Genomic DNA, 19,802 nt, shown 5'->3' with positions numbered 1-19,802 from the left:
TGTACATGTAAACGAATAATATTATACGTTGTCTTCTGTTATTCTATCTCTTCGGTTTCCGATTCGGTTTTTTTGTCTGCATCGTTTACGGTTTCGGTTCAGATCTATGTTCGTTCCGGCAGTTTTATGCAAAACGTACTCTGGAACAATGGTTTTTCTGTTTGTTTCTTCACATTTTTAACTACTCATATCCAGTTGGTGTTCTGTGATTATTGTTTATTTTATCTTTTTTCTCTTTCTCCTAACATAAATATTTATATGAATATCTCTCTAGAGGACAGATTTCGTTGTACGTTGTTTTATTTTGCTATCCTTTTGTTGTTTTTTTTTCGTGCGCCCGTTTTTCGGTGTCTATCTCTGCCTGTTTTGTGTCCATGTGTCCGTTATGATTGTCACTCTTGAATGCTCGATTTCACTCTCTCTCTCTCTATATATATATAATGTATTTTCATATATGTTTTGTATGCAGTTACTTCATTCGCAATCGATATTTGATTTATGCAAAAAAAAACACAGTAAATCTTACTCAGATTGTGTTGTTTTTGTGTTGCAGGATGCACCTTTTATCATTTTATTCAAAACCACACCCAATGATCGAGATTGGGTGGATTGAAAATGAAATGAAAAGCCATTACCCATAACACTTTGGCTCATCAACTGACCATGCTGATGATAGCCAGCCCCATCATGGTAATAATACCCTCCTTCCTGCACCAAATGGTACGAGGAGATGCAAAACGGAATGTAAAAAGTAACGAAATTGATTCGTTCAAGATTTCATACAATGCAATCTATACGGCACAATTTGGCACTTGCCAAACGGAAACTCATTTGCTGATTTGGGCCACCCTGTTTCATGTAGCGCCCTAATGATCCATGTGTCAAGCGTTGTACACGATGAACTTCAAGCAGCGTTTGCATGTATGCTAACTAATCATGATTGATGATGGTTGGAGAGAGAATGTTTCATTAATGGCCAATGTGTTTAATGATTTCACATGCCATCGATCGACTGACGACAACAACATTTGGTAAAGACAAAGCATAATGTTTCGCACCATTCTTTCTCCAAGTGGAATATTTTCTTCTATAACACCAAAACCGCAAGAGCCTCTCTGCCATTCATTACTGGCTTGCTTGAGTTGATTTAGACCCGTAGCTGGGCTACGGATACCCCAGCCAGTCCATCGATTTAAGTTTTCATTGGAAGATTCAAACGCGTAGAATTCGAACAGCACACAACTATCAGATATCATTCTGAAAGCTTTTCCCCAACTGATACATTCGGTTCGGTTCCAACAAGCAGCCAATAACAATTTATTCCACCACGTACGCAGGAGAAATTTTGAAATCCTTGCTTACCCTAAAGAAACACCTGGACAGGGCTGAACACAATCGCACCTTTCGATTGAGCATTTGGAGTCTAAATGCTCCCTGCAACGTATAAAACCCCTTGGCGTGCCTTTAATAGTATTCGGGTTGCGCTTCTTAAAGCGTCCTTAAACAGGGAAGGGATTTTGTGGAAAGCTCATCAACACAAATTGCGCATATCGAAATAAAAATAAAAACATGGCGGATGTTTGAAAGCTTCCTTCGCCCAAAAAAAAACAACTTGGAGGCAACCCTCCACTTTGGCGGTAAAGCACGTTTAGCAGAATAGCTACCATCCCATCCTTTGCCGGTTACGTTTAGGCGTGATGATGAATTTAATTAAATTTCATAATTTATTTGGCCAAAGAAAGTGGTGCTTTTGGCGGTGGTAATGGGGTGGCGTTTCCTGGCGTATTCAGCACACGTTTCGTTTTACGTGACAGTACTCGCGTTATAAGCGTACATACCAACAAACGGCAAACACGAGAAGAAGACTGGCCACGATTTACTCATTTACAGCAACATGTTTGCCGGTAGAGTGGGAGGGATTCTAAATGTCTGCAAGTCCTGTAAGGATAACACCTGTAATCAGCCTGAAAGACTGTTGCTTATCATTGTTGGATCATTGAGCATCCGCGTGATGATGTCGAAACTGTTCCTCTAGAATACTCATCAAACACTCGATTCCCACACACTCACACACCAACAAATTTTTAAAAGTATTAAAAACGATCTCATACCTCATTTCCATCACACCATCGCATCTTACACCGTTTTATCATCTATCTTCCTTTATTTTTTCGTCTGTAGAGTCTCATAAAACAAAACGAATGAACTAATTCCTCAACTACTCGTTCCAGATATACTACAAAAGAGGTAAACGTTTAACAGAGTCTCTCAATTGCTGATCTCCCTGAATCTGCCTCTCTATACAATATAGAAGCATATGCGAATGATAGAAAGCAAATGGTTCTTGCAAGCAAAATTTCCATCACACAACTGCAAAGAAAAAAAAACCCTCATAACTCAAGATTTAAGCCAATTCAATCACATCTTCTCACATCTAAAAACAAAACCCCGTTACCGTGCCTAACAAGACCGATAGTACAAGATTGTACACTCGAAACTCTAATATCAAGGCCAAGGCCAGGTGAGACTCCTGAGTAGATTTATGAGATTTGTTCTGCGTAGATCAGTCTCAGTAGTGTGCAACCACCGTTTGCTCCGTTTGTTCATTCTATACCTATATATGTGTTCATGTGTGCGTGTGCTATAAGAAGTACTTCTAGGTCCTTAGGCTCGCTACTCTTGCGATTTACACTGCTTTCATACATTTTTTTTCGACTAAAGAGCAATCTTGTAAATCCGTTTCCCGAACAGAAAAAAAAAAACATTTTTTGATTTTCTCCACATCACCATCACCAGAGCTTCTACAGTATTTCATTATGTGTATATTTATTTGAAACATTGATCCATCGAGCTCCTCGTTGAAGGAAAGTTCATCTGTATAGCATTGAAAGAGAACCTGTACTGTAATATACTAACAAACTCGCCCACAAACACATAAACACACTTGGTAAAGCTTTGCTTGCTGTTGTACTAAATGAGCGAAATGGACGGTACGTATGGAACATTGCCCAAACCATAAGCGTACTAATGTTGCATCTACTAGTACTGCTAGCATCGTACCACTAGCCACTGTAAGAAGCTTGCGCTTAATGTAGCCAATCACTGTTACGTGTGCAGGTTGGACAAACAATACGGAAACAGAAACCGTACATTCCGGTAAGAACAACACAGAGGATTCCACCCATTTCTCAAACCGAGCTCAGATTTTACAGAACGTCTCATATTTTCAAAAAACATACTTCTCAAACCATACTGCATACGTTTATTATATTATTCTTACCCATCTGTATCATCCGGTTTTGTATGTTTTAATATTTTTTCTCGATTTGTGTTGAGTCCTCCGACTCCTTCTGATTATATATAGCTCACAAAGCAACAATTTCTAACTCTTCTCTAATCCCGTATCTTCACACACTCTCGTACACTAATATCAATCACAACAATCACTCCAACGTACACACACTCGTTTTGTTGCTACTTTTTGCTACACGCACCGCAGTCGGCCAGCCTTTTGTAGAAGGGACATTGTCGTTGCCTCACCCACCTCTACTGTCCGATAGAAAGAACATCTGCACAACTCACACCCCACGTGTGTTGTACCTCTGTATGTATCTCTCGCGTTGCCGAATGTAGTTCTAGCTCTTCCTCCAAAAAGCAAAACAAAACACACTGACTTGCCAAACGAAACTGACCACCCTCGACTGCTAGAACTCCCTCGTATCCGAAGGAAGGCTCGCTGTGTTTTTGAAGGGCGTACGCGTAAGGTAAGTTAATAGAGACACCAGCCATCGTATCAATAGTATATCTGAAGAGTAGTGGTTCACCGACAGCAATTGCTAAGAAACACGATCAGTTGTGGACACACTCTGTAGTTGAGGAGTGGAAGCTCTTCTTTTTCCTATCAATGTATTTTCTATCTTTCTTTCTCTCTTTCTCTCTCTCTCTCTTTCTCTCTTTCTCTTTCTCAAACTCCTTATATCTGTGATGAACTATGCCACATAAAACCTGCTACAAACACTACGAACTCTACTCTACCCTCCTCCATCCCTCCGTACAACAACACACCAAATGCTCCCATATCACTCCTGCCACTGATCTTCACCATTTCCTTCTTTCAATCCTTCCATTGCGTTAATCGGGGAATGTGTGCTATCATGGTTTGTGGATTTTGCATTCCCAGATTAATGCTGGAAGGCACACACAGCACGTTATTTTCCTCTGCAAAGATTCTTGTACTGCACCTCTATTAACTGATCCAGTTCTGTTGCAAGTTTGATGGTACTAAGCCAACACACCCTCTGTCCTCAAAACTCGTTTGGCGAACGCAACAAACAAACACGATTTACACTGTTCAATCCAAACACTTGCGCCTGTTACACATATGCCTGGATTGCATTAGACCCCCGACAACAGTAAAGGTAACATAAAACTAACTTCCGCTCTGCTATACTTATATCGCTTCGCTTTCACCCTGCGTAGAGATCACCTCGCCTGTAGAGCTTTGTGTCTGCCCCTCTATGTGTATGATAAATGCAAATTTCTTACTTCTTTATTTCTTTTAAAGCAATGAGGCGCAAGTTAACCTTATTGGCACCGCAATTTTCAGCTGCTGACTTTCGATTCCTATGTCTCCTTAATTCTAGTCTTTTGTAACTGATTTTCGTTATTAGCTTCGTTAGCTTACATTATAGCATAATAAGCTTTTTTTAGCCCCTATCTTCCTGAGTTTAGTAATGCTGTTGTTTGCTGCATTCATATCTCTCCTTCTCTCTGGCATGCCGAACCCTAAGGGCTAAATAATAAAAGACCATAATTTGTTCTACTAATCAGTTTTGAAGGGTTCATCAGCTAACGTGTGTGTTTTTAGGCTTTCCAATCGCTTTTTTACCAGTACAGGTTGCGGAAGGAAAAAGCAACAATTTTAGAACATTAAATTCTTAAAATTAAGCAATACGTCCGTCCTTGTTTCTTGTTCAACATTTTCGTATTCATGTTGTTTCAAATGTTCTTAAAAATTACTTCAAACTTTTCCCAATTTTTATCACTGTCGTTCTCAACCCGGCGAGTGTAAGTGGTCCTTGAAAACGCTGACATATTCTTCGATTGTAATATCAATACTAGCCGCTTCGAAAACAGGTGATATTTGGAGGAGATGGGTATGGATTTTAATTGAGGGCTTTCTTCAAAGATTCTTCACAGATCTTATCTTTCTTAGTTAGTTTCCTTGGAAAACAATCTAAACATCAACCGATTTTTCTTTGCGCTCAAACTGACCAAATAATTAAAAACATGTTGTCATTTTCCTACCGCAACCTTGTACTAGCCTTTCTTTTTTTTCCAATGTTTATAATTAGAGTGTATGATTTTCCCAATGTTGTTTCGTTCGACAAGAAAATTTAAACCGATAGATAGAGCGCAACATGTAATTTGTTTGTTTAGGGAAGGATATTCCGTTTCGTTTGCAAACTTTTGTGTACGACAACAGATGATAGAAAATCCTTTCCCTCTCTCTACTAGAATGCTTTGCTTCCCTTAAAAACAAAATCAAACTTCAAAGGCATCGCTGCATCGGCAGATCGATCCGTCCAGCTTAATTCCACCATTGGCTTCTTTATGGCTGTACTATCCACTTTTGGTTTATCCGTGTTTACCCGTGTTTACCTTTCTCACGTTCTCTACTTACAATGTTTTAGTTTTGCAGAATCTTTTTGTTCGTTTTCATCACCGCTTTTACACCGGCTTTCATGTTGGTTCAAACCAATAGCTTGCCCGTGCCCGTGCACTAATCCTGCGCCGTTTTTCTTATTTTTTCTGGTTTCTTTTCCATCTCGCCCCTCACACAAACCCCACCCCACTCCCAATCATTCGCTTTGCTACAGATGGGGTCGTCATCCTCGAAGCGGAACTCCATCGCAGCATCGCGACGTCATCGACTATCGGACGGGCTACATTCGATCGCATCTTCGCTCTCCCTCTGGCCGGGTGAGATGACCGACCTGCAGCAACAGCAACAGCATTTGCAGCATCAGCAGAGCCTCCAACACTTTCAGCACATTCTGCGCAACGATAGCAGCAGCGATTTCGTTGGTCTAAACCCGCACGCCAAGCTGCGCCACTACTCGCTCACGGAAATGACGACCAACTTCATCCGGAAGCCAGGATCGATCAGGCTTAGCCCAGGGCTGGGTACCGGCAGTGGCCCGAACTCTCTGTCGGCCACATCCAGCCATCGCTATCCGTCGATGAACGGGCGTAGCAGCTCCTATGGTTCGTTGGAGTAGCGTTATTCAGATAATACGATAGTTTAGCTACCGTTTAAGGACAATCTTCAAACCAGCTGCGATACTCCACATTTTCTATGTTGATGTGCAAGTTAAAAGCGAAGGCGTTTCGTTAAACGTAGGAATTTAGCTCCATTTCTTGCCTTGTTTTAGGCTCGCTCACCCAAGGGTTCGTACTACCTCCGTAGTACGTAGCATTCCTGTAGTATTCTTTCAATTACCAAACACTCCACATCACCATCTCACCCCGATAACGTATGGCGCGCCACGGGGTTTCGATGCAATAAGAAACTACAAACACTGAAGCAAGCACATATTCTTTACCAACAATGTACAGAGCTTATTTGCTGTTTTCAAAAGCCGTTTTACCGTATATAAAAGTGTAAGCAGATGATTTGATATTAGTCAGTCATTCATCTTAATGATAGTACTCCTCCCGGAACACTTACAAATAGTCCTACGAAAGCTAGCATAGTTGGTACACACGTTTTTACAGTATATCTGTTTGGTAGGTTAACCATTTCTAAAACAAAACCCCTCTTCGGATTCGATGTTGCCGGTGATAGAAACGATTTGTTAATAGTGCACCTAGATTAAGTAAAAACTGACTTTCGTTCCGGTTTTGAGTCTTTTTTAGTACCCTCACGAATGGTTAGTATGAATGTTATCGAAAACAACGTGTTTTATGCTGGTTAAACACACACTTCTGGTGGAATTCGTTAAACAGAGTAGTGTTTGCAGCACCGCAAACGAACACTCTAGGAAAGAGCAAACATGGCAATCGACTAATAGATTAAGCAGTACAGTAAAGATTCCATCGAAGTTATCACATAATTGACCATTCCAAACGTATTTACAAAATAAAACGAGCGTAAACAACGAATCCATTTCGGTAAAATGCAGTTAAAATTGTGCACATTGTCATGCAATACGATACGATAGTTGGAAAAATTTTGAAACCCCAAATCAAATATCAGTAACAAAGATTGCTATTCTTCCACAACAAATGTAATACCGGTGTTTCGATGCTACGTTTCTTTTTTATAATTTCGTTAATAGTTAAGATGTAATTGGTTATCTTGCAGCTCGGAACCATTCTCTTGTATCGCTTGCAAAATAGCTGCACTCATCACTGTCAAATCGCACACACACACATTTTCTTGGTGGAGGCGCACTATTCGAGCATTCTTGTCACGTGGTTGAACTACCAGCTCAATTAATTACGCTCTTTTGCCATTTAAATCTTCGTGCCAAGCATGGAAGGAAGCCCAAGGAAGCCCAAGTGCCAAGCGTTTCATTCTTGTCACGTGGTTGAACTACCAGCTCAATTAATTACGCTCTTTTGCCATTTAAATCTTCGTGCCAAGCATGGAAGGAATTAAACAATCCTTCAAGTCCCGTTACAATGTTTCTGTATTTAAACATGAAATTCTCGTTACTAAATTCGAAACAGTTTGAAGCTAACATTAACGTCTTTACGTTATTTCTTCAAACAAATCTTCCCGCGTGTGTGCTTCACCAACATGGTATTGAGGGTTAATTGCACTTCCCCACCCTACAGTAACAAGTGGCAGCTGTCAGGTCAGCTGACGTCATTAGTTTGTTATGAAATTGTCAGCTGCTTCTGTTGTTATTTGTTGCATCGAAAGTTCATCAAACGCAGATCCGAAAAAGAAGTGCAGGAGCTAAAATTTGCGTTACCATCAAACAATTTTCGGTCGTATTTGCTTCGACGTCATTTCAGTGTTGCAACTGATGACCTTCACCTTTGGACGGCTGTTCTGAGATCATCATCCTACAATGGCGGCCGAACAAAAATCCGATACTGGGAAGAGTTGGTGGAACCAATTTTCCAACTTTATGCGCAAAGATACAAAAGGAGTGGAAGTAAGTTACCCGTTACCCGTTCGGCATGTGTGGTGGTCGCCGGTGTTCAATACTGTGTCTCAAATAAGTGTGCACTTTGCACACCCTTAACTCTTAGCAATCGACTTACCAGGTACTATAAAATTATGTTCATCAAATCCGCAGATCATAAGCTACTCAATAGCTGGGGTTTTGTTTATCGTCGCCTACAGGAAAATACGTCCAGTAAGTGTATATGGATGCAAATAAATGTTTGGTGTGACTTTAACTCTTACCCGTCTGCTTTCCAGTTCACCATCTTCGGTAAATCTTCCGACATACCGAATCACTTCATCCGTGAACAAATAAAGCAATTCGGTCGGGTGACTAAAATTGAACCATCACAACAGTACGGCCCACTGCTCGTTGTGCAACACCATCCACCCGCGAAAATACTGTTTTGGTCAAACAAAACTATCCCGATCAAGATCGATGGTGTCGACATTAACGCAAACGGCTACTCCTGGCTTCAGTCCGTGGTAGCCGGTAAGGAAATATGTTTCATGCCAATGAAAACAACGTCTAGCGAAGTGCACGCCGAATCCCGCGTTTATTTGACCGGGCCAAAACAGCACATCGACATCGGAGAAGCACTGCTGAGTTTGGGATTTGCCAAACTAACCGTCACCGTGCCAAAGCCCGTACGAAATCGAAAAGATGTGCATGCCGTTGCACTGTACCAGTACTATCGAACGCTTGACAAGGCAGAGCGCTACGCGAAGGATCGCCGGAATGGACTGTGGCAGTACGCTTTGCCTCCGCGCTCGTGGCCCCTATCATTGTGGCCCGTGCTGTGGGACCGTGTCACTAGCGCCAACCGGTTGCCGGCACTCGTTCGATAACAGATCACTAGAGTATCATTTGGAAAACGGGAACGGCGTGGAAATGAGTATGTAGCACTTAAAACTGCTTTAAACAAACCTTCTTTGCGTGCCTTGAACAACAAACAGCAATAAAATGTAGTTATGAAAGGCTTAAAAATGTCCAAAGACTCAACCGATGATGACAACGGCTTCTCAATCTCGTCAACCCGAAAATCGCGGCTGAAGTATACAAACGTGCAGCGTAAACTAAGACGCCGCACCTGACAGCTGTTTGTTTGTATGTGGTACAATAATAAACGAGAAGCATACCTACACTCACTGCGGAACGTGTTTGAGCACATCTAGTCTTACGAAAGTACGAACTCTACCGGACCTACGATTGTGTTCTTTGCGGTAGTTAAAATTTGTTCAACGTGAAATCTAGTAAATCGGCGTCCCAAGTTAGTTCAATCTGATTGAGCAAACATGAAATTAACACGGTGCTGCTGGACCTAATTCGATAGCCGCTACGAATAATGTTTACCTGTTTTGATTGAGAACTGTCTACCAACCTGGAGGGGGTTGCATTGAGGAAGATGTAGTTTTTTTATGGACAAGATCCTCCAATATTTGCACACAGCAGTACAAAAAGGACTGAGGAATGATTTGCACATATATATCGTGTTTTTAATGGGATTCACCCTAACGGAAGGTCCTATTTATTCGCCCATCTGTGTGTGCGTGCGTGTGTATGTGTTTGCGAATTCCAATCCCGCGTAAATGGATCGGCGACGCCAGGAATATCGCTGAACAGGAAAATAGATCACAGCGGAAAGGAGGACTCGCAGTTCAACTGACTGTATTTTGCCCTGCACACACGATGCGCGTGTGAGTGTGGTTGTGGTGGTGGCGGCACCATCGTGCGTTTTGACATTTTGTGTTGGGCGACAGCGAGAGAAAATTGGACGTCCAACTTTGGTGAAGAATAACTTCACGCTCTTCCGGCAGATAGCATCAGAAATTTGCAGTGAGGTGTCGATTGCATGCGTGTAAAGCGGAGACAGTGCGGAAGCAGCTGTTGCATTTCGTTGAATCTAGTGCTTGAAGGCCATGGAGAATAGCGGGCAAAGTAGCTCTCCGCCGGTAGAAAACATGGAGAATGGATGCCAAGAATCATTGGACCAATCCCGCAAGGACTATATAGCGCTAGGGCACAGCTCTTTCAATGGCTGTTGTCGGCTATGTTTGAAAGGAAATTGCCATCTACAGAAACTTTTCCCTGGCGGATACACTGAGGATGTGCTTATAAGTAAAATCTTCGAGTGTACCACTGTGGAGGTAAGTACAGAGCAATTCCAAATATGCCAGCATTCTGAATCGCATATTAAAACGATTCTTGGAAATGCTTAGATAGAGTTCTGAACTAACTTGTTGCGATTCTAGATAGTAGAAGTAGAGGCTATGTTTATTTTTTGAGCCATATTGCTCTACACCTCTACATGTCTGTATTTCCATCCTAGATCACGTTTGCTACCGATCCGGATGCCCTGATATGTTATAGCTGTGTAGCGAAAATAGAAGAGTTCCATCGCTATAGAGAACAGTGCCGCAGTAATGATGTACGGCACAAGATTTCCCTACTGCGGTCGGAAGGCGGCCAAGTTCACACCGCTTCGAAATCAGCATTGCTGCCTGCTAAATACATCAAGAAGGAAATAGACTCGGAGGGGTTTGAAATCAGTGCGGCCGATTTTTTCCCCATTGATACTACGGAGCAGTCCTCATACGGCACGTTCGAAACATCTCTGGACGGCGGCCCCATAGCCAGCGTTGCCGACTCATCCGTTGCGGTGGTGGACTCGACTATTCTGAACGAGGTAGGTACCATTTTGATATTCCACATTCTATCGGCTTTTGTTTCTGTAGCGCGCACTCTACCTGAGATATGTCGAAATACGTGCGCATGTTCCAGTACTCGTGTGTATTCCTCTATCTCTATGAGTGTAGGAGGACGTGGATATTGATAATGACGTCGACAGAGTTGGTGCGAGCACGAGTTGTGCTTCATGTGCACATAATTTCTCTTCAGATTCCTGCATTTCACATTTTAACATTATTTCTCCAAGGACAGACGAGTGTCTTTTTTCTCTGATGCCCCATATAATTCTGTGAAGCTCAAGTTACGGAAGCAACCTCTCGTCCCTGAACATGTGTGCGTTTCATTTCGTTTCACTTCGTCATGAATTAGTTTCTTCGTGTTGCGGTCACAGATACACGTGCCTAATCTAAATATGGCAAACATGTGTTCGTGAACGGGGAACAGAAAGTGAGAGAGCAATATGTAGATCACGAAAATTTTTCGTCGAAGATCGTTGGATCCTAATGCAGATACCAAGAATCGATATCGCCGGGATATGGCTAACTTCCTTTGATTTTAGTCATATCTTAAAACTCTTTAGATCATTTCGACTGCTTGATAGCGATAACACACATTACTAAGCTGTATTCTTAGTTATCGTATGGAAAATTTACTTCATCTTCTTCGTTGGCCCCGAGAGTTCTCGCCCTGCCATTTCTGACATTCTATGACTTGAAATTACCCGTTGTTGAACAGTCAGTCCTGCGTACGGGTAGGCGGTCTGGATGGGATTTACTACACTAAAAACGAAAATGGAGTATTTACTACTAAATTATATTTCCAGAATGGTGTCTTGAACGATTCCGATGAAGATGACGATGCTAATGAAAATTTACTGGAGTTGATGCCAGAGCGAGCACATGGCGGATTTACTATATCATACTCCAACGTAAACGATGGATACGATAATGTAAGTTTTGTTGCTTGAATCTCCCAAATTCCTTATTTCCACTTCCCCATACAAACACTACAAATTTTCATCTCGCTCTATCTCTGAACAGAATAATGAAGTCGTGTGTGAGATGCCGATCAAAGAGGAACCGCAAGATTTCGATGAAGACGACCCGGCCGGCCCTTGGAATGATTATGGCATGGACGACGATGGTTCCATGGGTCATCTCAACAGTACCTCTTTGCTGCCGTTGTTGGAGGACTGCCCTTACTCATCGAACGCCGAGGCAGAGTTGGAAGAGGAGCAGCTTCCATACCGCGAGGTGTGCAACGATACCGGGCTGGTGTGCATAGTGAAGGATGGGTTCCTGTACGTGCAAAAGAGCAACCGTCGCTGGAAGTGTCGGGTCAAGAGCTGTGCAGCCGAAATCATAGAGTGTACCGATCGCAACGAGCTGCAGACAAATTGTATAGATCACATGCATAGTAGAGAAGTGCGAAACACGGCAACCGACGAGGAAATACTGCAACTACTGGAACACGAATCTAGCGACGATGAGCCGTTCCGTTACGTTACGAACGTACGGAACGGAAGTTCCATCGTCTACAAGGGATACAAGTACTGCATGAAGCATACACGGGTGGATGGAACGACATATTGGAAGTGCAGAGCTTACAAAGGCTGTCAGGCCGCCCTTTGCCAAACGCCGAACAATGAATTCACCACAGTTGGAACGCACACGCACGCGAAACAGCCACTGGTCAGCGGGCCAAATAAGGTGCAGCCGTCGTACGTTACCAGCGTCAGTACCGAAGGCGAGGGTTCGCCGCCAAAGATTAAACTGCGAATCGCTCGCCAAACGGACACTGCCACCACAAATGCGAAAATATCACCGGAGGATACCGACGTGCAGGATTGCAAGCAGATCCCAGTCCACAAAAAACAGGTCTTTAAAAGCGGCTACGGACACAAAATTGTAAAAAATACCAACGGGCGCACGCGTCTTTACTTCGACGGAAATCTGTATGTGCGTGAATCTTCTCGCAAAGAGGAATCGGGTGAGGTGGTGGTACAATGGCGCTGCCGGCGCAACTACGATATGTGCGGTGTGAAGGCTGTGCAGCACGAGGACGGGCTGGTGGAGGTGTTGGGCGAACACGACCATGCTTCAATTAAGAAAACGTTGCGAATCCCAGAAAACGCAACCGGAACTACCTCGTACGAAATGCTTCCCACGGCCAAAGGTGGCGAGACAATGATGCTCGACGGGTATCGTTACGTGAATGCCTACTGCCGACCGAACGGTATGAGTCTGTGGCGTTGTGTGGGATGGGGTGGTGTCATCTGCCGCGCAAAGGTCATCATGACGAGCGACGGAATGGCGTACGTCGACCGGAGTGCAACGCACCTGCACGGAAAGCCGGACCATATCAAACATGTGTTTCCAAAGATGGTGGAAAACACCCTTCCCAGCAGGACAAGAGCTCCAAAAATAGATGAAGGTGGCGTGGAGAGTAAAGCATACCCCGCGACAGACACCGTCTGCAAATCGGACAAAACATCGTCCCGCAAGACGTTTGACGAGTGTTTGAGTGTTGCCGCTACGCCTGCTGTAGCTACTGCTACTCCAAGCAAAACGGCCAAAGCAACGTCCAAATCGCAACCTACGCGCAACTACCGCGTGATCAAGAACAAGAAAGGCAACAAAGCGCTGGTACACGCCGGCTACCGGTACTGTAGGGTTCGAACGCGGCAAGACGGCAGTGTCAGCTGGGTGTGCAAGATTAACAAAAAAACGTGCCGTGTCGCGTTGTTCGAGCATCCGGACGGGCGATTGGAGTGGACCAACCACAGACGCCACAACCATGGCCCCACCGATCCAATCGATCCGCCCAAAAAAGCACCACCACCGCCATCACCACCGGCACCATCGCCTAAGGGCAAGAGAACTGCATACCATATCAACGACGATACGTTTGTAAACAACGAGTGGTTCTTTGTGCGCAATCACAAAAATGGCACCACGCTCATCCACGCCGGCTACCGATATACCAAAAAAGGGAAGCGCGTTAACGACACTTCGCTGTGGCGTTGCGCCCAAACGTACCACGGTTGCCGTGCCGCCATTGTGCTGCATCCCGATGAGACGATCGCCAAGTTCGATGATATCGATCACACTCATCCTCCGCCCAACACGGCCATGGAAGCGATGGAGGTGATCGTCGGTGACCCGGATGAAGGTATGGAGCAAAGCAATGCGAGCTCTATCGGTAATGATGCCGAGCCCGAGGAACCTGAACCTGAGCCTGAACCTGAACTTGAGCCTGAGCCGGACATGAGTTTTGCTCACTTTAACGGATGCATTGAGGAGCAGGATGATCCGGAAGCTAATATGCGATCGCTGCTAAACACCATGCTGCTGGATGTGTCGGACGAAGCGGCGAATCGATCGCTTGAAAAGGTGGTGATTCCTGCAGCGAAAGCGAATTACAAATACGTCACCAACCGCCGGAACACGAAGAGTTTGGTCTTCCGGGGATATCGCTATGCCCGCTCTAGTATGGGAGTTCGCGCCGACGGATCCGTGCGATGGACCTGCCAGATGAATAAAAAAACGTGCCGTGTGTCCGTGCGCATATTGCAGGACGGAAGCATCGAAATGAATGGCCAGAAGCACAACCATCCACAGCTACCGGAGGATAGAGAAACGAGCGCTATTGATTACGATGACGAAGCATCAAATGCATCAATCGGCAACGATGACAATAATCCGGCTAACGAGAGCGATGTCAACGAAGAGGAGGAAGAAACACATTATTTCGCCCTAAACCGTAGCAATGGCAAGAGCCTAATCTACCAGCGCAACCGGTTCAGCCGAGAAAATGTTCGCCCCGACGGATCGATCGTTTGGCGCTGCATGATGCGCAGCGATTGTTTGGCAAAAGTGCTCCTGCTGCGCAACAATACCTGCGTTCCGTACCGGGATGCAGCTCATAATCATCCGCCCTTGGATGTGCTACCGAAACCGTTACAGTATCCAGAAAAGTGGGACACCCCTAAGTTGATCGTGAAGGGTGACATGCTTGTCTACAAACAAAATCGTATGAAGAAAGACAAATCCTTCTCCGACGGGACCGCTTTGTTTAAATGCACGGAAGTGGTCGGTTGTAAGGGGATTGTGAAAATTCGGTACGAAGAAACGGACGGTGAAGCGTCCTTGCCGGTTGTGGTTTTTGATTCGGCTCACAACCATCCCGGTATCCTTGTTCCTGATGCTGCCGATACTGTAAGTGCTATCGCGAGCGGTACAGAACCTGCCAGCGGTAAAAACAAACGGAAAAGTCCTGTGAAGCTGCTAAAATATTCTCCCACCAACGATGCTGACAGTGAGAAGGAATACCAGCTGTTTAAAAATGATCGCGGCCAAGTGTCGCTGGTTTACGCGGGTTATCGGTTTTCGCTGCGCAATCTAAACGCGAAGGGCGATTCCAGTTGGAAATGTCGCGCCAATAAAATGTGCAGTGCCTTCGTATCCTTCACCAAGGACGGGCACGTTATACCGAACGCGGGCGAGGGTGAACCGAAAGTGATGCCCCACAATCATCCCATCAACGGGGAGTACATTGAGCGAGCCGAGCCGTTGGAGTTGGATCAGCTTCATCCGCCTGCCCACAATTTGTGCCAATTTGTATCGAATTGGGTAAAGGGTTTGTATAAAGGCGAGCTTGGTGGGAAGGCGAAAACGTCTCCGAAGTCTACGGCTTCACACCATAAGAACAACGAGCGAAAAAATACCATCTACCACAACAACTATTCCTACCGATTGCAGACCACGAAGAACGGGCGCGAATTTTGGCGCTGCACAATGTTTAAAGCACGGGCCTGCCGGGCGGGTTTATTCTGCACCAACAATGGCACCATCATACAGTACGAAAATGGACGTCAGCACAATCACGATCCGGCCAAACAGTTGACGGCGTCGATTGTGCAGCAAAGTAATGTTAGCCCTCGCAAATCTCACCTTTCCGGTGGTGCCAAAGGAAAGCCAACCGATGGCGCACATTCTCCGCTTCAAGCAGTACAGAAACCGATCAAACGAAGCCAGAGTACGGTACCGTTTGAACAGTCCGCGGATGAAGCAGCGGCTACACCTTCGCCATCGTATCTGATCGTTAATCGGGATGGCATTGACACGCTGCACTACGAACGCCATCGATATGCTGTGAGCTTTAGTCAGCGGGAAGATGCTAGCGACGGCCAAGAGCCAAAACGGTGGCGCTGCTGCCTATGGAACAGTCGCCATCAGTGCCCGGTGGAACTAATCATCGCGCCGACGGACGAGATACAGTTCGTAACCGATCCCACACACAACCATCGACCACCGCCGCCCGAATCCCAAGAATCGCTCGACCGACAGTCGATGGTGTCGAGTGCGCCGAAAGGTACGAAAAAATACGAGTTGCTGGGTCGGTCCCAAAAAACCGTCTTCTACAAGGGACACAAATTCAACTGGAAGGAGGAACGCAGCGGTTCGGCGTACTACCGGTGCATGTGCCACGCGTCCCACGACTGCGCCGTAACGGTAAAAATCGATGTGAATGGGCTGTTGTACGAATGTTCAACCGTGTCGCACAACCACAGTCCAGCGCTCGACACGTCCACGGTTTCCGTCTCACCACCCACAAAACCGTTGACCGAACGGAACATGGCATCGCGGCAAACGAGGCTTGAACAGTGCCCTGAAGTAGGATCTTCCGATTACAGGTTTGTTCGATCGTGTCTCGGAAATTCCATGATATTCGAAGGCCATCGATACTGGCTTCACAGCAAACTTTCGTGCGGTCTGAACGTGTACCGATGTCGGTATCAAAAGCAAATGGGTTGCTCCGGGTCCGTGTATATGGATGCGAGCACGAGGCTACTGTATCACCGGTACGATGCCGAGCACAGTCATGAGCCACTCGCGGAAGACGCTGTAGCAGGCATTGAGCATGACACTACCAACACCAGCACGTTGAATGTGTCCGAACTCAACAACAGCTGCAACAATGCTGCGGCGGACACGTTCGACGAGCAAGATCTCGACACTAGCAGTAGCAATAACAACAACCTGCACACGGCCTCCGCCGTCGTTCCCAAGAGGGAGGTGATCATTACGCACGACTACTCCTTTATGAAGGATTCCTTAAACAAGAACCAACTCTTTTACGAACACTACGTGTACGAGATGGTTCCTTTGCAGTATCGAAAAAATGGCGACAAGTTTTACAGCTGCCTGTTTGCCGGTTGCTCCGCTTCGGTGAAGCTGCTCGCTTCCGGGGGCCTCGACATATCGAATCCCATCGATCACGCACACGACCGGCCCGATCTTACCGATTACCGTGACGTTGGGCGGGGATCGTCCGACTTCGTGACGCTCTTACCGAGTACCGCTCCTGGCAGAAAACCTACGATAAGGTTTGAAGGCTATCAGTACTGTGCTTCGGCTGACTCTCAACCTCTACAGGACGCTACAAAAGTGTTCCACTGTCGGGAGAAGAATCGTGCCACTGGCCGCTGCACTGCGAAACTGGAAATGTTGCCCAATGGACGTGTTATCGTCACCGGTACACACCACCATCCGAAGCCCGAGGACGGTGAGGACTCCAAGGAAACAGCTCAGTCTAAGATAATGGTATTGGGTGGACGGTCTTACGCGTACCTCGAAACGCAACCCGACGACACAAGCGTATGGCAGTGTACGGATGATCCCAATTGCATGGCCAAAGTGTACAAGAAACCGGATGGCAAACTGGTGTACGGTAAGACCAAACATGTGCTAAGACATCTCATGCCGAAGCTGGCGAACCACCCGGCATCATCTATCGGACCGAAATTGACCGTGCCCACTTCTACTGCTGCTTCGTTGAGTGCCTCGATCATCGTCACCAGCACCGTGCCTCGCAGTGTTAGCAGCGGTAATCTGCGAACAAAATGGTACAAAGGCAATCGGTACAACTTTTATCTCACTCGTCGCGATGGAGTGCAGTACTGGCGTTGCTGCAAACGGATGGAGAATAAGTGCGAGGCCGGAATCTTGTGTTACCCGAGTGGCACAATAGCGCCATCGAATCAATGGCCCCATTCGCACACACCGCTAAACCCTTCCGCGGTCAGTCCGACTGCACCAGACCGGCAAGATAAAGCAGCGGCAGCAGCAGCATACACGGTAAAGCAGCGGCCAGTAAACGACAGCATACCGGACGCGAAAGTGCGAACGCACCATTCGATAGCCAGTTCGCCGGATGCAAGCGATTTGTTCATTTGGCATAACGGAGTTCAATATTCACTGCGACACCGGCGCCCGGATGGCATACGCATTTACCGGTGTCGCAACAAACCGTGCACGCACAGTCTGGTGGTGTCGAAGCATGGGAAAATAATTTCCAAAAATCCATCGTGGCACAACTGCGAAAGCCGGAACAGCAGCGAAGAGAGCAAAGGGCGAGAACTGGTGCCTTGGAGCAACAGCGCTACTAGTGGGTTGGGTTTCGACAAGCCGGAAATAGAAGATCCCGACGATTTGGACGACCACAACGGTAGCGCCGATATCCAGCCAATCGTAAAACGCATTCGGTTGGGAAGCACCAGCATGGAAATGGCTCCGGACAATAGCTACCAGCCAGCATCGGAAGCAATCCTACAAACGGCAGTGGACAGCTTGCCCAATCTCGACACTGAAACGGACGCGGAACGAGAGGAGGAACCAGTCGAGGAAAGCCATGGGGGGCTACTGCCCACGGGTGATTTCATGGGTGGGCATGGTTCGGCCAACAGCACCTGGGGCGAATCAGAATACATAGTGCATGAGTTCAAAAGCGTCGATGCGAACGAAGCCGATAATGATTTGGAAGCGGAAGATCGACCGGAGGAGGAGGGTGTTGATCGGGAGGAACCCTTTGAAGAGTTGACTGTGTCAGAGTCGTTTGGTGGAAGTTTGACGTGCCACGATGCCAGTAATTTGTAAGACAGGAAAACAGGTAAATGTTTGTGTGCAAGCCACGTTAGTATCAAGCTTATCTGGCTCTTTGTTCCTCCTCCAGAATGCCCCACAGATCAACGCCCATGGTGTTGTGTTGTCGCTTAAACGAGATGGAATTTATTTGTAATTAATCTGCAAGCTGTTTTGCAGAACATTATGAGAGGACAAGATTGTGCTCACGACCACTGTTTACATCAATTGAGGGTAGCATTAGGAAAAATACGTTAAAGTTTTAATCGTGTTAAACGCATTGCACATTGTGTATTTGATGTGAGGATGTGCTTGTATGTGCATCGTGTTGCTACACCCGAACGACTACTACTTATAAAAGCATTGTTTCTTAAGTTTTTTTTCATTTCCTTTGTATTTTATGTCCTGGAAAAATGCAACTCTGTATATAGTTCGAACGCGTGTTACTGTGAAATGAATAAAACATACTTTACTAGAATCTCTGGCTTAGATAAATAAAAGCATTCCAGCGAGAAATAAAGGCGAAGAAGACTTACCTGTAGTGCATTGCAAAAAATGCAGGACTCTGAGTTTTCCGCCAGTTTTCCGACCCACTTCATGATTTATGCAAATGCCTAGGAATGTTCCAAGGTTATTTGTATTTTTTAACCCTGTAGCATCGGTAACGATTTTTCTTTAATCAAATATTCGATAACGACAATATGACGGTAAGCTGTAATGCTTAAAATATAAATAATAAATAAATAAAATATATTGGATAAATGATACACACCTTATCAGCCATATAAGCTACAGGTTTGATTAAAAAATAATTTAAACATTTAAACCCCTTCGATTGTCCCGCCGAAAATAATGATGCTTGGGCTTATCAAATGTAATTATATAGTAGAATAGAAAGTGACTACACATATGCCGTATAGTCACACTAAAATCAAAAACATGTTCCAGAACTACCTTCGATATGAGTTTCTTTCCTGGAGAACTTTCCCTGATCCAACAAACCAGCAGAAGG

General features: G+C 45.4%; 3 protein-coding genes across 23 annotated transcripts in view; all 3 read left to right on the top strand.

The window, feature by feature from the left end:
• Nucleotides 1-7,293, top strand: part of LOC118504287 (putative thiamine transporter SLC35F3) — a 30,848-nt gene extending 23,555 nt beyond the window's left edge. For 11 of the 20 annotated variants that reach the window (XM_036038575.1, XM_036038576.1, XM_036038565.1 and 8 more), the window contains one exon: nucleotides 5,880-7,293. In XM_036038575.1, coding sequence (XP_035894468.1) covers nucleotides 5,880-6,281 — 402 coding nt within the window. In that variant the 3' untranslated portion in view covers nucleotides 6,282-7,293. Of the gene's footprint in view, nucleotides 1-2,181; nucleotides 2,447-3,499; nucleotides 3,765-4,180; nucleotides 4,419-5,879 lie in introns of those variants that run through there. The other 9 variants (XM_036038582.1, XM_036038580.1, XM_036038583.1 and 6 more) reach the window with 7 other exon arrangements.
• Nucleotides 7,294-7,865: 572 nt separating this feature from the next.
• LOC118504291 lies at nucleotides 7,866-9,167 on the top strand. Its single transcript, XM_036038587.1, has 3 exons — nucleotides 7,866-8,168; nucleotides 8,313-8,372; nucleotides 8,438-9,167. The coding sequence occupies exons 1-3, from the start codon at nucleotides 8,082-8,084 to the stop codon at nucleotides 9,026-9,028; spliced, it is 738 nt and encodes a 245-aa protein (XP_035894480.1). The 5' UTR covers nucleotides 7,866-8,081; the 3' UTR covers nucleotides 9,029-9,167.
• Nucleotides 9,168-9,874: 707 nt separating this feature from the next.
• On the top strand, nucleotides 9,875-19,268 carry LOC118504285. Of its 2 annotated transcripts, XM_036038560.1 has the most exons (5): nucleotides 9,875-10,327; nucleotides 10,510-10,866; nucleotides 11,692-11,817; nucleotides 11,909-18,818; nucleotides 18,882-19,268. In XM_036038560.1, exons 1-4 carry the CDS (start codon nucleotides 10,100-10,102, stop codon nucleotides 18,803-18,805), a joined length of 7,608 nt encoding a protein of 2,535 aa, XP_035894453.1. In that variant the 5' UTR covers nucleotides 9,875-10,099; the 3' UTR covers nucleotides 18,806-18,818; nucleotides 18,882-19,268. The 2 variants fall into 2 exon arrangements, with proteins under 2 accessions (XP_035894453.1, XP_035894452.1); XM_036038559.1 differs by having other exon boundaries at nucleotides 11,909-19,268.
• The last annotated feature ends 534 nt before the right edge of the window (nucleotides 19,269-19,802 follow it).

This window comes from Anopheles stephensi, chromosome 2, assembly GCF_013141755.1.
Source record: "Anopheles stephensi strain Indian chromosome 2, UCI_ANSTEP_V1.0, whole genome shotgun sequence".
Classification (NCBI taxonomy): Eukaryota; Metazoa; Arthropoda; class Insecta; order Diptera; family Culicidae; genus Anopheles; species Anopheles stephensi.
Note: the sequence above shows the minus strand (reverse complement) of the source record. Positions and strands in the feature narration are given on the sequence as shown.

Excerpts from the sequence above, each read along its gene's own strand:
- LOC118504291 (XM_036038587.1), top strand. The coding sequence starts at position 8,082 with ATGGCGGCCGAACAAAAATCCGATACTGGGAAGAGTTGGTGGAACCAA. Across the intron at positions 8,169-8,312 it reads AAGATACAAAAGGAGTGGAA|ATCATAAGCTACTCAATAGC; the intron begins GTAAGTTACCCG and ends TCAAATCCGCAG. Across the intron at positions 8,373-8,437 it reads CCTACAGGAAAATACGTCCA|TTCACCATCTTCGGTAAATC; the intron begins GTAAGTGTATAT and ends TCTGCTTTCCAG.
- LOC118504285 (XM_036038560.1), top strand. The coding sequence starts at position 10,100 with ATGGAGAATAGCGGGCAAAGTAGCTCTCCGCCGGTAGAAAACATGGAG. Across the intron at positions 10,328-10,509 it reads TCGAGTGTACCACTGTGGAG|ATCACGTTTGCTACCGATCC; the intron begins GTAAGTACAGAG and ends TTTCCATCCTAG. Across the intron at positions 10,867-11,691 it reads ACTCGACTATTCTGAACGAG|AATGGTGTCTTGAACGATTC; the intron begins GTAGGTACCATT and ends TTATATTTCCAG.